The sequence below is a fragment of the Phodopus roborovskii genome, unplaced genomic scaffold (assembly GCF_943737965.1).
Source record: "Phodopus roborovskii unplaced genomic scaffold, PHOROB, whole genome shotgun sequence".
Taxonomy (NCBI): Eukaryota; Metazoa; Chordata; class Mammalia; order Rodentia; family Cricetidae; genus Phodopus; species Phodopus roborovskii.
The window spans coordinates 29238282-29257332 of record NW_026126540.1 but is presented as its reverse complement, the minus strand read 5'-3'; the positions used below and the strand labels follow the sequence as shown (position 1 = coordinate 29257332).

General features: G+C 44.2%; 1 protein-coding gene across 1 annotated transcript in view; it reads right to left on the bottom strand.

Annotated features, from left to right (window-relative positions):
* The window catches only part of Notch2 (notch receptor 2), a 135316-nt gene extending 119145 nt beyond the window's left edge, over positions 1 to 16171 (bottom strand). Inside the window, exon 1 of the mRNA XM_051199130.1 lies at positions 15859 to 16171. Coding sequence (XP_051055087.1) covers positions 15859 to 15931 — 73 coding nt within the window. The 5' untranslated portion in view covers positions 15932 to 16171. The remainder of the gene's footprint in view (positions 1 to 15858) is intronic.
* Positions 16172 to 19051: the final 2880 nt, after the last annotated feature.

Here is a 19051-nt window from a genome sequence, read left to right as displayed (position 1 = left end):
TCATAAACCCTCAGTACATGGAAGCTACTACAAGTCACACAAGCTCCGTGAGGATAGAGGTTTCTGTCTGTTTGGTTTACTTTATTAAGGAGACATGTGCTGGATCAGCTTTCACAGAGACACTGTAGTTCTCCAGTGGCATTCGTATGTGTCTATGCTACATCCAAATGCTCCTCTCCTTATGTTCCTATGTACCTGTGCTACATCCAAATGCTCCTTCCCTCAAATAAGAACCTTCAACTGCTTTTTTAGGAAGATCCAAATTATAGGAAACGTATTTTAAGTGTTTTAAAGATACCTGCATTAACATGAACACACTTAACATTTTCTGTCAACTGTGCGCTTACCAATAATTACAAATACCTCAGACTATAAAAGAAAACCTTTACTCCCACAGTGGAAAAACAAAAGTCTTAACAATAATTATAGAGGGAGCAGAAGGGAGTGGTAGCTAGAAGGTGGCTTACAAAATCTGCCAAGTAGAATTTGGAGTTTTGTCTTAAAACAAAACAAAACAAAAAAAAAAAAAAAACCTGACAACCATTTGTCCAAGGCTGCCAAGACTTGAGATAAGCAAGCTGTCATGGGAAACAAATGGTAAAATACATTTGAGACGGCAGCTCCCAGTCCTGGTGGCTCCAGCTCTGGATCACCCACTGGTGACCCTCAGACCCACTGGGTTATCCTCACCATGACAAAGAAGGTCAAAGGGACAAGCAGGATTCCTCAGGACATGTGTTCTCCACTTCAGAGGCAGCTTCAAAATGGCTACACCTCTGCCTTCCCCACACCAGTCATACTCCTTCACTACTGCTGGCTCTGAAATTAGTCTTCAGACCTCAAAGCCCAGAGAGCCAACACAATGACACACCTCTGAGGAGTGGTAAGCACAGACAAAAAAGAAAACACCTGACCAAGAATCAGGAGCATGGATTCTGGACCTGACCCTGGCCCATCCCTTTAGCAGCCACTCTGCTTCTGTAGGCTTCAGTGTCTTCATCTTTAAACTAGGTATAGAGTAAGTGGGTAGCTCCCAGCTGAGATTCCTAAGCCTCCAGTAACTTCTGAGGCTGCAATGAGAGATATGGGATACTTAGATTATTTTGCAATGTCTAACAGAGATAATAAATTGAGTATCCTGGCCTTAGCGATGCTCCTCGCAGGAACATCTGTCCTATCAAAGGAATTCTAGAGTAAACATGAACCTTGGAGCTGGACCAATGGCCCAGTGCTTAAGAGCACTTACTGCTCTTTCAGAAGGAGCAGGTTCAGTTCCCAGAATGCACTTCAAGTAGCTTATAACCACCTGTAACTTGGAGGGGATCTGACATCCCACAGGCAGAGACACACATTTAAAAAAAAAAAAAAAACATACAATAAAAAAATCTTTAAGTTAAAACTATTCTCAGATCTATGCCTTAGGGGGAGGGGGAATCACGGTACATATAACCATGATGCCTGGTTAAAAATAATTTTACCACCTCCCAGGCAGTACCTAAAACTCCAAGCTGGAATGATACCCCATAAAGGGAAGAAACTTGAATGTGATGCTTATCAACAGTTCCAATTCAGAAGAAACCAGGGAAGAGTCCCCACCCTGCCTGCAAAGCTGAAGGTCCTTCCTGGTCCTTCACCCAGGACTGCAGTCACTCGTTCACACTTGACTGCAGAAGATGGATGGAGCATTCCATTCCACAGCAATGAACGGGCAGACCACGCTGTGACCTAAAGAGACAGCACTGCCAAGTCCTTACCACACTCACTTTGTTCCAGACACTGTGAATCTAATAGAGTATTTAACATTTCCAACAAACCCCCACATCACACACTGTTACTTATCCTCATTGCAGACAAGGGGAAAAAAAAAAAAAAAAAAAGCACAAAGAAACCTGTCCAAAGACAGGAGCTAGCAGGTGGGGGCCACACTTTAGGATCCCCACCCTCTTCCCACAAAGCTGACAGCTTCCTCTCAAAGGCTCTACACACACAGGAATGTTCCAAGGAGAGCCAGAGTCTGGGGGTTTCTAAGACAAACCCTCAGGAGAGCTCAGGGCTAAGACCCATGTGGGCCTAATGGGACCTCCTGCCAATCTCCCTGAATCCTATTTGATTGTCCTGGTGGTGGAGGCAGCCTAGAAGAGGCCAGAGCCCAGCTGCAACTGCCAGCTGACACCCATCTGACTCTTACTGACTAGAAGACACAACAGGTCCCCCGCTGGCTCTTGAAAGGAGGTGTTTTGTGACTTAATGTTTAGTTACTCAGAACAAAAATGTGTGTGCAATGTCTTTGAACACAGGAGAATATTGGGATTGGACCTATTTCTGAATCTAAACTAAGACAATTATTAATTGCAGTACCCTGAGCCTCAGTTTCCGGGTCCACCCCTCTATCTTGTATGGAAGCTATGAAGGGTGCATAAAGTACAGTGGCTACTGAGGCCCGCTGGAGCTCTGAATGCAGCCTGAGGCCTCACTGACTCTGACTCTCAACATCATTATAAACTCCAAACACCTCAGCCTACAATGCAAGTAAATACTGTCTACCCCCAGAGGACAGCCATTTGAGTACAATGAGGAGTTGTACATTCAGCCCTACAGGGATGATACTTACAGAGTAAAAGCACCGCGGAACTTTTTGAGAAAGAAAAGTAATATTAAAAAAAAAGAAGAAGAAGAAAGAAAGAAATCAAGATGTGAGTTTCAGTGCCTGCCCTGCCCTCCATCATCTAGGAACAAACAACAGGACACAAGGGCAAGCCACCTGACCCCTAGGAGGCTCAGCTCCAGCAAAGTTTTGTGGGGATTAAAGGAGCAACTGCTGAGAGACATTCTTTGAACTACATGGGGATGTATTGATGTTGGAGGTTGTTTTACTTTATAAAAATAATGTTTATGTTAATTACATTTGCTGGTCATTCCACTACTAGCTCTTGTTTTAAATGGAAAAACTGAGGCAGCATAATGTCAAGCCACAGCAGGAAGGCTGATGGTTCCACTGGGTGGAGACAAGGGCTAGGCCAAAATAAATCCAGGCCAAGACAAAGCTGAAAAACGAGCACATCTTAAAGGAGAAAGGTGGGAACACACAATCCATGGTCTCACCTGCTGGCTGAGCCACTCAGGGAGGAATCAGGAGTGTGATAATTCTCTACTTCCTCCCAAAGACAGAACTGAACTTCAGGAAGAGAAAGAACTGTCCTATCAAATCTCTTTGCCCATCTATAAATTAATTATATGGAAGGGGCACAAAAACAAAGACCAGTTGTCACAAATTAGAGACCCAGCCCGGCTGGCATTCTCCTAGCCATCTCATTAAAGAAAAAGAGAAAGGAAGAGAGAGAGAGAGAGAGAGAGAGAGAGAGAGAGAGAGAGAGAGAGAGAGAGAGGAAAAAAGGAAGAAAGAAAGAAAGAATTGCAGTCCTTCAGTTTCCTTCTTTGGTTGGTCAGAAATGTCCTCACTGCCCAGGTCTCCTCGTGCTAAATATGGTAATTAAATTCCAGTGATACTTAAGCATTCATACAGCCTGGAATTACTCTGAAGCAAACACTTGAGACCTGCAAGGCTTCCACACAGAGCCCTTCAACTGGAGCACTCCATGTCAAAAACAGTGGGGTGTCTTAAGAACACACAAGCTTGCAAAAAGCAATCTACTCCTCTTTATTGCAACATTCTTCAGCAACAACACTGATAGCTTACCCGCTGTGCACACAGCTCTGCACCAGGGCAGTAGGAGGCTGGAAAGAGAAATGGAAGAAACAGGTGGTGTCCACAGGGAGCCAAAACAACAGGTTGCTTCAGTCAATTCAGTCCCACAACTAATCAATTTGGTGAGGGTAGAGGGGAGGGAATCTTAGTCATCCTGTTGTCTGGCTGAACTAACTGCCCTGACCACTGTCCAGGCTTACCAGTTAGGTCAAAGTGTCAGAAATAGTAGTGAGTGGCAGACACGATGTTAGTTTTGCCTTTCAGAGTGTTATATGTTTCAATTTTTTTTTTTAAACTTATAGGACAGTAGTAGAGAAACATACCATTTGCCTCCAAGATCTTTTTTTTTTTATCCCATATTACAGTAAATGTATGTTTCCTTGGTGCATATAATTAACAACATGTTATGATATGATAACATTAGATCTGAATTTTAAAACACCAACCAGGCAACGGTAGTGCATGCTTATAATCCCACCTCTAGGGAAATAATGGCAGGAGGATCAAGAGTTCAAAGTTATGCTAGGCAATAGTGACACACAAACCTTTAATCCCAGCACTTGGGAAGCAGAGGCAGGCGGATCTCCGTGAGTTGAGGTCAGCCTGGTCTACAGAGCAAGTTCCAGGGCAGCCTGGACTGTTACACAGAGAGAAACCCTGACTCAAAAAAAAAAAAAAAAAAAAAAAAAAAAAAAAAAGAATTCAAAACTAGCCTCCACTACCTAGTGTGTTTGAAGCCTGCCTGGCTGCACGACTGTCTCAAAAGACAGAACTAAACAACACCACCAAAAAGGAGCTTTAAAGTAGCTCAGAAGCGGGGCATGGTGACACTCGCTTTTAATTCCAGCACTCGGAAGGCAGAGGCCAGGGAGAGAGACACACACACACACACACACACACACACACACACACACTCTCTCTCTCTCTCTCTCTCTCTCTCTCTCTCTCTCTCTCTCTCTCTCTCTCTCTCTCTCTCTGAATCCCAGGTCAGCGGGGGCTACACAGTAAGAAGGGTGACCAAGCCTTTAGAATCTAAAGATGAAAAACAATTAACTTATAAAAGGAAAATTACTTATACCAAATTTGATACTGTGTACATTTTTTTGTTTGTTTTGCTTCTTAGTTGGGTCTTATGATGTATTGAGCGAGGCACAAGGGTGAGATTTGGGTTTGGTTGACTGGCTTTGGTGCTGGACACGAAAGCCAGGGCCCAGTTCTTACCTACTGCAAACTGCCAGGCATACTGCTAACACTTCTAAAGCAGATGAAGGAACAACACCCTTTTTCAGATCAGATATATGTGCAAAAGACACAGTTGGGGAAACAAACAGAAAGGAAGCAAAGGCATTATAAATGTTCACTGAGACGTTTTTAAAATTACACTACTCTTAACAAGAGAGGAGGTAGGATTCACCATTTACCAGGTAATAACAAATTACTTAAATGGCTGGGGACACTGGCAGCCTTGTTTTCTGCTAAGAAAAGTACAACTGGATCAAACTCTATGAAAAGCGACATAGCGGTGTGTCTTAAAATCTTCTGGATTTCAGTACAAAATACATGTTTTGTTTCTTTTTAAGATTTGTTTTTATGTTATACCTATGGGGGTTGTACCTCCATGTATGTGTCTATACTGCATGTGTGTGCAGGGCCAATAGAGGTCAGAGAAAGGTACTGAACCCTTGGAACTAGAGCTACAGATGGCTGAGAGCCACCTGATGTGGATGCTAGGGAATCAAACCCAGGAACTCTGGAAGAGCAGCCAGCGCTCTCAACCCCTGAGCCATCTCTCCAGTCCCTAAAGAACATTCATTACAGCATTCTTGATAATTATGACACCTGGAAACTAAGGATGGATTTCCACAAAAATGAAGACAAATGTTCACATTAATTTTATTGGTATAGGACATGATAAAACTATGCGTATGTTAAAATCCCAATCAAGGTTTTATAATAGACATGGAAAATGAGAAAAGTACCTGTAAGCCATCAAAACGTTAACCACAAATTTGGCTTAGAGATGATAGATTACTGAAGATGGTCATTTACTCAGGTGTCCTTATTTTTTAAGGATCTCTTCCCCTTACTTTTTAGATACCTCTCTTAGACAAAAATCACTGAAACCCAAAGAGCAAAGCTTCCTACTGCACTTACATGATTCTTATCTCTACATGGGATGGGAGGGGAAAGGTTTGACCCAACCAAATTTGTAGCCAAATGAGAAAGGTCAAAACACATGAACCTGTTCTTTAGCGCATTTAATCACTAGAAACAAATTCGTGAAAACACTTTAAACAAGAAGCTCAAATACAGTGAATACATATAACTTTTCAAATGTATATTATAGTAACTTTTAAATGTATATATAGTAACTTTTGAAATCTAAAGGAAACAAAATACATGTATGCATATGAAAAAACGGTAACAATGCTATGACAGTATTTTTCTGATTGCTTAAACATACCTATAAGAGTTCTCAATGTAACTACTTTTAAAATCACATATACACACAAAATCTTGTAAAGGTGCCAGGGAAAATCAACACAGTATAAATATGAGTTAATTATGTGTAAACATAAGGAATAATTCTGTTGCTATGTAAACCTACCTGAGTGAAACTGTTACAATGTTTGTTTTTAGTTACAACCATTTTCCTTAATAGTTAGAAGTGTCACAGGAAAGGACTTTAAGTGGTTACCTGCTTTTTTAGGGAGGACAGGGAGTGAGACGGGTCTTCCTATGTGACCAGGCTGCACTGTTCTCATGATAGCTCTTCTGCCTCAGCCTCCAGAGCCCTAGGATTTAGTAAGTCCCAAAATATTCAACAGTCCCTTGCTTTGAATAGTAACATAATGACAAAATCTTGGGCTGGGCGCAGCATATGGTCTTTTTTCCTTCAAATCTTCATAAAGATTTGGAAGTGTTTTAAATGTTGCAAGAAAGTAAATCTCTTTAATGTATCCCACTTAAAGAAGAGCCAGTGAAAGCTGAGGGTTGGTGGGGTACATCTTTAGTCCCAGCACTCGGGAGGCAGAGGCAGGTGGATCTCTGTGAGTTTGAGACCAATCTGGTCTACAAGAGCTAGTTCCAGAATTGCTCCAAAGCAATACAGAGAAACCTTGTCTCAAAAAATCAAAACAAAAAACAAGGAAGAGCCATGAGGCAGTGGGAAGAGCATTTATCCCTAGTGCTTGAATTTTTTTTTTTTTTTTTTTTTTTTTTTTTTTTGGAGCCCATCCTCTTTGGAGTGATACTTTGCTCAGCCTAGATACAGTGGAGAGAGCCTTGGTCCTGCCTCAAAGTGATGCTGACTCCCCAAGGGAAGCCTTACCCTCTCTGAGGAGTAGATGGAGGATGGGATGGGGGGGGGGGAGATGGGGGAGGGGGTGGGGGAAAGATGGGAAGAGGGGAAGGAGTGGGAACTAGGATTGATATGTAAAATGAGAAAACACTGTTTTAAATTTTTTTAAGTGATTAAAAAAAAAATAAAGAGCCAGTGAATGAACAGCTATGTTCATTCACTACAAAGAAAAACATAAAAATTAATAAGGAAGACAGCATGTCCTGAAACCTCAGTGAGACTTGGCATTTTCCAAACAAATGTATCTGAGAGCAGAGAAAAAAAGGCTCCCTGCAGCATGGCCACCTCAGAGAAGTTAATCCATCAACACCTGCTGAGTAGAACATTCAATGTGGGGATACCGAGTCAGCAGACAGCCAAGATATCTCCTGCCAGGAAGCAGACTGGAAATGCTTGTGACCTAAACGCTATCCAAGAGCTTCTCACAGAGAAGCAAACCACACAATTAAAAAATACACCTGCTTCTGAGAAAGGCCTTATACTTAAGCGAACAACCACAGCGGTGTGTTCAACACCTTATCTGGCAAGCAAAACTGTATTTAAAGGGGGTGCTATTTGTTAAATGAAGACATATTATTAAGGAGACAATATCTGACTCCAACCAAAATATTCTCATCGTGTTTTCCTTACCTCACAAAACACACATACTTTCTTCATATGAATAAACATGTCTATGAGTGGGAGAGTTACTCTTACCCCAGAAACAGGTTCTGCAACACCACACACCCAACCTGTCTTTGTGTGGCAATGAGTCCACCCTGGCATGATGTTTGTCCGATATATTCAAAGAACCCAGAGTTACTACTCAGTTGCCAACAACTTGTAGAAGGAACTGACTTTGAGACCAGAAACCTCTCTAGGCAGCCCTCCAGGGAACTGGTCTTCAGTCTACTAGAAGATGGGCCCAGGCTTTCTGTGCCTGCTTGAAAGACCAAAGGCATCCATCCCCTCAGCAAAGGTCTATAGTGCCCGAGGTCAGTGGAACCACCCCGGGCAACTACCAAGACCTTATTCAGTCTCTCCTGGTACCAAATATGTTTCCGAGGCTGGTAGAACAGGGTTTTGCCAAGACAAGTATAACAGGGTGAGGGCTATGTCAGGGTGATTAATCAATGCCACCTGCAGTGGCGACTCAGGGTGTGTCGACAGCACACACTCCCCATGCCTGTGATGAGAAGCTCTTTCAGCCACTGAGAACTGGCTCTTACAAGGAAGACAGTTTCCACCCTTGTGTGTCCTGTAGCAAGCCTGCCATGCAAGGCTGAGGCCACACTGCTTTCCCACCACAAACCCACGAAGAGCCACCACAACATGTGCCAATTTTATATTCACACCCCCACCAGACAAGGGGGTCTTTGTCTTCTCCCCAAGTTTTTTCCCCCTATGTTACAACAGAGAAAGGAAAATAGCAGACAGTGCAGAATAGCAGAGAAGCCTCCCCCACTCTATCCACGCCCCCACCCTCAGGATGGGAGGGCTGGAGCTTGTTGTTCTCTAAGTATCAGATCCTGAGGCTTACTCCCCTGGACCCCACTGCTTAGTCACTGGGACTACAGGAAACTGCTTTCAGAGAGGGCAGATAAACGGCTAGATGGCTTTCGTATATCATCAGGTACCCATTTGTCTCATCCCTGTGATGATCAGTCCTGGGGGCACAAACCTAACTTCCCACATACCTGAAGACTAAATTTCCCTGCACTGCTTACTCTGGAATGCCAAGGGAAACACAAATTAAGCCTGGCCACACACCCAAATCCCTAACATAGCACCAATCTCAGAGTCCACAGTCATCAGAGGACTTTGAGCAAATGTCCCTGGACCCCTCGAATTGCAAGCCAGTTACTGCAGGCTGAATTGATGCCTTCAGTCTTCCAGACAAGCACGAGGGCCTGGGTCCCTCTTCCAGTGCACTGAAGCCCAGGTCCCCAGAGGTCTGCCTAGGGAAGTTTCTGGTCTCCAAGTCAGCTCCTTCTGCAGGTTGTTGGCAACTGAGCAGTAACTCTGGCCACCGTGTTCAAAGAACTCAAACACAGTAATAAAAAATGAACACAATCACTGTTTGCTCACTCTAGCTCTCAAAACCCCTCTTTGTTTCTTCACTTTGCTTCTGAAGGTCACGTGTTATAGGTAATACTTCAAAAAGGGACGGGGAGGGGAGGGGGGGTCAGCAAACCTCCTGCCACTGCCAGGGACACTGTGCAGCATGACCTATTGCAGCCCAAAGGACATCCTTCTGCTTCTAAAGCCACTTCCTTCTTCCCATCAAAGGCAGAAACATGAAGTGCCATGGTGAAAGACCAGTCCTGGGCCCTTCTTGTGTAATGTTTTATTTAAGGAGCCTTCGATTTTTCCATTAATCTCCTTAGTCCCTTCATGTGTTAGAAAATCCCAAGCTGCCCCAAATCAGTACTTCCAGCAGAATGATGGCTTGTTCCTCTAATCCCAAGCCCAAGGAACTGTAAATTCAAGGCCATCCTGGAATACACTGTGAGTTCCAGGCCAATCTGGGCTACTGAATAAGACCCTCTCACAAAAAAAAAAAAAAAAAAAAAAAAAAAAAAAAAAATCCAGATTGCCTGAAATGAGTGTCTTTGTCTCTCTTAATGCTGATTATGCTGATTGGCTGATTGCACTCAAGAGAAATTGCTGCCACCAGATTGTGTTCACAGGTTAACAAAATAGATATCCTCCAAGGAAACATCAATCACTCGGGCTAAAGACAGTACTACTGACTCTGAAACCCCATGTGTGTTCTGGTATCTGAGTAACACTGATGGAGGGGAGGGAGGCTGCCACCAAAGACATGCATTATACATACATCAACTTTATTAGCTTTATGGTGATAGCAGAGTGGTACCCTCCCTTTCAAGCTATCACTGGAGAAGATATAGGTATGTTTATGTGCATGTCTGTGTGACTGTATGTCGTGTGTGTGTGTGTGTGTGTCTCAGAGCCCATGACAAAGGGCATCAGGTCCCCTTGGAACTGAAGTTACAGGCAGCCAAGGGACACCATGAGCTGGGAACAGAATTTGTGTCCCTTGGAAGAGCAGCAAGCACTCTCAATTCCTGATCCATCTCTCCAGCCCCATCTACCTTACTCTTTGAGAAAGATCTTTCACAACTAGAGTGAACTGTTTCAGCTAAACTGATTGGCCAGCAAACTCCTAGGATCCTCCTGTCTGTGGCCCCAGCTCTTACATTACAAATACACATCACCACAGCTGCTTATTATGTGAGTGCCAGAGATCCAAACTCAGGTTCTCTTTCTCATACAGCAGGCACTCTACCCACTGAGCTACCTCCCAGTCCCTAACTTGACAATAACTTGACATACAAATTCCCAAGCATAACTCTAGACCCGTGGAGTCAAGACTACCCAAGACAACCATGGGGTTTTTGGTTTTTGTCTTTTTGTTATTTTGTTTTGTTTTGTTTTGTTTTGTTTTTCCACACAAGGAGCCAGGGAAACTGAAGGACAAAGTCATTCCACCCAGGGGACTATCTGGGAAGGGGGATATAAACACACTGAGCTAAGGCAGTTCACCTGAACGGCCACCCTGGGCAGGACCACACTCATGTTCTTCACAGGTCCCACTCCTTTTATGGAAAGCCCGTGTCACTTCAGTGAAGGGTACACAGAGACCCTTTTCAGACTTCTGTCACCTACACAAAGCTCAGGACTGTGAGGGACAAATTCCACAGATGATAGTAATGAGTGCAAATCGAAAGAGGGAAACAACCTGTTGAGTATGAATTAGAGGAGGTCAAAGGATGACCGTCCTGCCTTTTGTCAGTAGACACAAGTGTGCTGCCCCTTAGCCAGGATGTCACAAGAGATCCAGAGAGCTTTCAGGTCCCCATCAGCACACACACAAAGGAAAACTTGACCCACCCCCTCAAGTAAAAACAGGGCTTGGCACAGAGCCAGGTATGATGTGATGTTGCAAACACAGCACTCCCCATGCTCACACAGATGACCAGGAGTTTAAAGCCAGCCCTGTCTCAAAAGGCAGCAGGTCCTTAGACCCATAAGTCCATAGACCCAATGAGCTTTCAGCTGATGCTCAGTCTTCAAGAGAGAAGGTGTGGAGGAGACACCAGATTCACCAGCTGCTCTCCCACACAATGCCCCAGAGTAGCAGAGCAAGTCACAAGTCACAAGTGCTCAACCGAGACCTTCTGCACAGGTGGCTCTGCACACTGGGCACATGCTGTGAATATCCTGTATGACAGAAAAGGGTTTTGTGTGGCAGAGTACATCCCTCAAGGAGTAGGATTTGTGTCGGGGACCAATAACATGTGATTGTCTCGAATATTTATCCATCATGTCTTATGCTTTGGGGAGGGGTTACTTTGTTGTTATTGTTGTTTGGTTTGATATTGTTTGGTAGTGACATTCTGTAAAACATACACACACACACACACACACACATTTTACTAAAAGTGCAATGCTATTCGGCTGGTACAGAACTGCAATATCAATCTAGTATGAAAAGCTCAAAAATATCAAAACAAACCTAATTCCAAAGAAAAATAGACTATTCCAAAAATGACCCCCAAACTGTTCCCCAAATGGATGACTTCTATAGTAAGGTAAATCTGAACAAAACAGCAGCAAGTGCTGGCTGGTGGCCACAGTACAGGAACAAGCAGAGGTTGAGGCAAGGGTGAATGCCACAGCCTCCAAGTGAAATTCCAAACTCAAAATGACCTTTTCAACAGCAGAAAGGATCAGAAAAGAAAAAACAGAAAAAAAAAAAAAAAAAAAAAAAAAAAAAGACACACACGCACGCACGCACGCACGCACGCACAGCCAAAATGGCAGGCTAAACAAAACATCTGGGAAAGTGAAAATTTTGGTTTATTCCCCAGATGTAAGGTAACCAAAGACTCTTGCAAATACCATTGAAAAGCCATCCAGGAGGACTGCAGTGGTATACAATAAAAAAGAGACTGAAGCCAGGTGTTGGTGGCACATACCTTTAATCCCAGCACTTGGGAGGCAAAGGCAGGGAGATCTCTGTGAGTTCAAGACCAGCCTGATCTACAAGAGCTAGATCCAGGACAGGCTCCAAAGCCACAGAGAAAACCCTGTCTGGAAAAAACAAACAAGCAAGCAAAAAAAAAAAAAAAAAGAAGAAGAAGAAGAAGAAGAAGAAGAAGACAGACAGAGAGACTGAAAGTTACTTGTTCAAATGAGCAAATCTTTACTAGGTGCCAATAAGATACCAAGGTACCATGCCAGGTAGAAGAAAGGGGTGTGAGCATTAGAACACACACACACAAATGTAAAGGCACAGTTCTATCCCTCAAGCACACTCTAACAGTAAATACTTGGGGATGTGTTTCTGTGTATGTAAGTTCATGTGTGCAAGAGATGGAAGCAGTATGGAAGGTGAACAAGGCCCTGAAGAAAGCAACTATAGTCACAACTCTGTAACCAGCCCTGTGACCAGTGACAAAGTCCATGAGAAAGTAAATGACCAAAACAGGGGCTCCTCTGTAAGGTCACCAAATCAATTAATAACAGACCTGGAGGAGCCTTCTGGTCTTCTGGGTCCCAGCTTGGTGGCCTGACTAAAGTGGACACATACAGTGGACTGGTGCAGAGGGAAAGTGCAAGACAGGGGAGCTTTCTGGTTTCGAGTAGTTTAGAAAGAAAGCGAATATAGGAGCAGGAGAACCCAGAAAGCTCAGGAGGAAAGAGGATAGATCTATCTGAGACACCCAGACAGAGCTATCAAGAAAGGAAACAATTACACATGGACTGTAAATACAACCTAAGAATATGTTCTCATCCAAATCATGCCTTTCGAGGAGTGGAGGAGTGTGTGTGTGTGTGTGTGTGTGTGTGTGTGCGCGCGCGCGCGCGTGCATGAGTGTAGGAGTGTGTAGGAGTGTGTGTCTGTCTTTCTGGGAAAATCTATAAAGAATTCAAAATTGATGTGTGTACGATATCTGAACAAGAACCTTTAACAGAGAGGGGGGTTAGGACATGATATCAGCCAAATATGTAAAGCCTTTTTAAAGAGGCAGTTGTGCCCAAGAAGGAATGAATTATAGTCTACAGCTTTCGTGTTAGCAATTTCTGAATTCCTTGAGAGTCAGAAGGGTTAATCTCTGGAATGGCTGGCTAGAACTAGGTTCAATGTGGAAATTATTAAATTCTAAAAGGCAATATCCCACATACGTCCCAAAGGCAGATAAAGTGGAATTAATCAGTGATTACCCTACCAGGTTACTATACCACAATCAGTTGGGAATCTTTTTTTTTTTCTGATTACAGATTCTCAGGCCTACTGTGTCAGAATCCCAGGGTGCTGACTGTGAAAACCACTCTGGTGGGTCACCCATAGCCTGGACAAGGAGCTCTGTTCCACCACAATGGAAGGAGCAGGGGGGGGGTCACCAGGAATGGCAGAGAGTGGGAACTAGATCAATGCAAATTTTGTGGGCAAAATAAAATTTCTGTGGGTGTGATATTTTTAAAATGTATTGTGAGGCTGCTCTCAAGCATCCAAGCATAACCCACTGCATGTGGACATTCTTTAAAGGTCCTGAGATCAGTGACAACCCGAGGTGAGCCAAGGCTGACTCTCTTAGCAGTAACAAATCCACAGAGAAGGCACACAAAAGTATTGGTAACTATTTTAAATATCATAAAACAAGAGATCCTGCAACCAATCTGTCTCCCTTCCCACAAGGAAAAAAAAATGGGCAATAGTTATAGGGTAAATTTTATCTCCACCCTACAGGAAAAAAACCTTCCTATCTCATGATAGATACTCAACTGAGAACATGTCTAGGTGAAAGGAAAAGCAGGGAGTCATTCCCACTGAAGAGCAAAGAAAAAACGGGGGTGAGGGGCACGTCCATGATAGCTAGCTGTTCAGACAATCTGACAGATGGGTTGACAACTCCTTCCCTTAGGAACCAGTGATGATTAAATTAACAACTGGCCACCAGTCAAACATGGGAACACTCAAAAGTTAGGGAGGGAGAGTTGTAATTAGTACGTTGGCAAAACAGACCATAATATAGATCAGGAAGATTCATTGCTAGACTCTGGGAAGATTTAAGATTTGTGCCAACAATGGGCTCTTTAATGGCTTCTATGACAACAGTTTAGCATCTAAAGAACACCTAAAACCCAAAATGCCTAAATCCTATCATTTGAGCCAACTGAACTAACATTCAACTTGGCTCCCCTAAATGATAGTCAGTCATAGTAGTGACTCACGGGAGCAGAAGTAGGGGCCATCAGTTCAATGTGCTAGGTTCAACAAGGAAGGAAAGCCCATGTCTCATCATCATTCTACTTCTGACATCAGTCTTAGCACTTTATGTTTGTAAACCACTTTATAGTACTATTTATTAGTCCCTGCAATACTCTATAATTTAAAAAAAAGTTACGATTTTAATTCTGTTTCATAAGGGAAGAGACAGATCATGAAGACTAAAACAAGCCATGGTGGACCAAGGATTGTAATTCTGGGGGGGGGGGGGAAATCACACTAATTATACACCTCTGTGCCCTAAATCTACCCAGCTTCACTCAAAGAAAAGGGCAAGGCAAAAATGTCACCACTGAGTTTCCAGTAAAAGTTTCAGAAACTGCTCATCCTCACACAGCTCCTGGTCTGCTTCTGAAAAACCTATGGACCCAGCAAGACATCTGAACTTCCCAAACAAACAGTATCTGGTTGGTGAGGAACAACCCAGCACTGTTTGCAGGTGATAAATAGTCAAGTCCTGCTCAAAACATCTGCGATTGGCATGTCAGCCTGTTACAATGAACAAAGACCGTATTTTTCTGAAACTCACCCTTCCCTTGAAAAGATGTACTAGGGTTTTTTTTTTTTTTTTTTAAGTTAACTCTTCTTGAGCAAAGGGGGCCCCTTGAGTTCAACAAACATGTATAGGGCATACCCCACTGAAAGCACAGACTTCGTCAAAAGGACGAACACGCTGGCTCGATAGAACGTTCTGAACATCTTTTAAGCGCTACAAGTTTAATATACATTCTTTTAATTAATCCTATTAGCTGGGTAATTTCACCCCCATTTTATTGGCGAGTTAATACATCAGGGTTGAATCCAGGATTACAGAGCGGGGCTCCAAAGCCTATGTTCTTTCCATAGAACATTCCAAAGAAATGTAAAATCTAAAGATGTGGGTGGGGTGGGTAAAGTATGATTCGATTTCCTTTCCTGGCTCCCACCGTGTTAGAGAGCCTGCACGGAATATTCAACCATAACCAGCCTTTCTAAAAGCAAGCACCCTGGATCAACGTCTCCACTTTTTCCTCGCCTGCCCCTGCCCCACCCCCAACGGTGCCAAAAGAGCAACAAGCTGCTGCCAGGTTGGAGGAGTTGGGGATTGTCACACCACATTCCTGGGGCTGGACGCACACTGGAACCGCAGCAAGAGCTCCGCGCCTCGGAAAGAATAACAGCAGTTGAGATTTTCAATCATGTGGCTCAGCACGCTGCCACACCAGTTCCCCCACTGCTGCCTCCACCTCTCCAAGACCTGAGCCCCACGCCCAACTCCTCTTCGGGACAGACGAACCGATCCGGGTGTCAAAAGCCAGGCGCGCCGCAAGCCCCTGCCGCCCTCCCGGCCACACTCGCATCTCGGCCCGCTCGCTGCTCGCCCGGGACCCCGCAAACGCGGAACCGGAGACGCTACGCGACGCCGAGATTCGAGGCCCGGACGAGGCAGCTTAGAAGGCGCAGCCCGCGGAGCGCAGAGCCAGAGGGATGGTGTCCCGGGCGCCCGGTACTCACCGCGCGCGGGTCCCGCGCCGCACAGCCAGAGCCACAGCAGCGCCCGCAACGCGGCGGGACGCAGAGAGGGCATCTTCGCGGCCGCCGCCCGCGCAGATCCGCATGAGGAGCGGGTCCCGACCAGGAGCCCCGCTCTCGCGTGCGCTACCCTGCCTCCGCGGCTCGCCAAGTCCCCGAGCTCCCGCTGCACCGCCCCGGCACTCCGCGCAGCCAGGCCGCCGCCCGAAGTTTGGCTGAAAGTTTCTGGCTGCGCGGCGCAGCGGGGCTGGGCGGCTCGCGTGTCCTTCCGCCTCGGACTCCTCCCACCGCGAGGCTCCGCCCCCGTCGCCGCCGCCGCCGCCGCCGCGCGCCCAGGGGTTTCCCGCAGAAAGAAGCGCCGGCCGGCTGCGTGCGGAGGGATCTGCGCGAGCAGCACACGGTACCCGGCCCGCCTAGCTGAGCTCGGAGAAGGGGGTGCCCCAAGTGCCCAACATCAAACGATGGTGTTTGCCCGGGATCCTGAATTTGTAGGGAGAGGCAGACCTCATGCTTCATGCACCTCCACACTCCGTGGCTGGTCACAGGAATGAAGGAGAGCAGAGATAGGGATGTTAAAGAAGGGCAGGGGGCAAAGGCGCCAAAGTCCTCTTAAGAGGACATTCCTTGAGATGCTCAGAGCCATTCATCCTTCTGTCCGTCCGTCCATCTATCCGTCCTTAGTTCATTTAGTGAACTTCGTGAAGCAAAGTGCTTGGGACACTGGAATCATCCACTCTAGGGGATCAAGGAGAATTTAGGGGAGTTATCATGACAACAGGAGCTCGAAACGAGAGTCAAATGTGTAGAAAATGGTAAGAGTGAGGTATACTCTTTGTAATCTATTAATAGCTGAGCATCGAGAGCAACCTAAGTGCCCCACCCTTGGGGACTAGATGAATAATACATAATTATAAGTGAAGTGCAATACAATTGAAAACACCAACTTCATATACGTCAACCTTAAAACCAAAATGATGATGAAAACGCAAATTGCAGAGGGAGACTCTAAGAATACCACTTATATGTAAAAATTTCAAAACAACGCTATTCCTTTCTAATGGATGTTTGTGTAAAAAGAAAGAAAAAGCTATTACCCTAAAAATGGTATTTCCAAAGTGAGGATGAAGGGTGTGATCTGGTCTGGGTTTGTAGAACAGATGAGTTTAATAGCTATAACGAAATGCATGGGCCACACAAAACTGTTTGTATTTCTGTCTTCTTAACTACACTGGAAAGTCTTTATGGCCAAGGAACATGGCCTTCAGCATCAGTGTCTGTCACATAGTAGATGGTGAACTAAAATACAGAATACCACTCAGCAAGTGTAAGTCAGTATGAACATTAAAACGGTATCTTAATAAGTACTATAGAGCAGAACTTGGGAGGCAAGCAGATCGCTTGTGTTTGAGGCCAGTCTGATCTACAAAAGAAGAAGAGGAGGAAGAGGAGGATGAGGAGGAAGAGGAGAAGAAGTACTATAGGAACTGGGGAAATGGTTCAGTGGAACCTAACTTCAAATCCCCAACACACATTAAAAGCCAGATTGACTATGCACATGCCTAAAACAGCATAAGGGGGTGGAGTTAGGATGATCTCTGGGGCTTACTGGCTGGCACCCTAGTTCGAGGTTCTGTAAGAGAACCCCTTGTCAAGGGAATATGGAGAGTAATAGAGCAGGACATAGACAGTACATATACACCATACACAAACACCATATACACACACAGCATGCCATGTAAACACATTCATATACACATGCATATTACTTTAGCAGAGATTAGCAGTCATGTTGGGATTCTAGAACCTCTTTTGAAAAATAGAATAATTGAGGGCTAGAGAGAGGACTCAGCAGTTAAGAGCACTTGCTGCTCACTCTTGCATTGGACTCAATTCCCAATACCCACGTAGTGTTCTCAACTGTCTGTAACCCCAGTTCCAAAGAATGCAGCTCTTTTTCCAGTATCCACAGGTACCTGGAATGCACGTGCTGTACAGCATCCTAAGCACCCATACGCATAAATTAAATTTAAACAGCATAATTAGAACTTTGCAATTCCTGTTTGTGCAGTGTTTAAAGAAAAGTAATAACATTAACTTTCATTTGCTAATGCACAGTTTTACCAGTCTCATGTCACTAAGAGAGTAAATAGTGGGTTGCTGCATATAAATTTTAAATTGATCTGCAAAGATCAGATTTGTCACAGCCAAAGTATGTACAAAAGAAAGAAAGGTACTGATCTCTGGCAGCTCCAAAAATGACTATAGTTATGACAGTTATTAAAATAGATTTGTTCTGTATGGTAACAGCTTTAAAGAAACTAGCTACCTACCAGGGCTGGGGATACACTTCAACAGGTAAAGTGCTTGCCTCACAAGCACAGGGACCTGGGTTTGATCTCCTCTACCTTAGAAGGAAGAAGGTTGGGGAAAATGGCTCAGTAGTTAAGAGCACAGTCTGCTTTTCTTGACGATCAGATTTTGGTTCCCAGCACTCATGTCAAGTGACTCAGACATCATAAAACTCCAGTTCTAGGAGATCTAATACTTCTGGTCGCATAGGTATCCAAACATAGGTACACAATCCCCACCATGTATATATTAAAAACTAAATCTTAAAACAAAAACCAACCATTGTGGCATGTGCTTCTAATCCCAGCATTAGATAGGCAGAGACAGGAAGATCCCAGGAGCTTGATAACCAGCCAGTAGCATAATTGATGAGCTCTGGATCCTGTCTCAAAAGAGGTGAATGGCATTCCTGTTAATAATAGCCAAGATTATCTTCTGGCATCTATACACATACAGACATATGCATGCATATCTGCAGATATATACACACTCATTTGTGTGTGCAAACATACACATGCACATGCAAACACATACATGCACATGCAAACACACACACACGCATGTACAATACAAAAGAAAAAATATTACATGACTTCTGTTGAATTGTTGGAATGTTAAACTTATTGCAGATGGTCCAGTAAGATAAAGAATGTGTAATATTATAAGTGAAAGAAGAAATAAAAAGGGACAAGTAAAAAAGATTATAATGCAGTCAAGCATGCTATGGGTTCAGCCTGGAAGTAGTCAGGGAAAGCTTCAGGAAGAGCCAATAATAACCTAAAAAAATCAAACGATCAGATGATCAATCAGATGAAGAAACAACCAA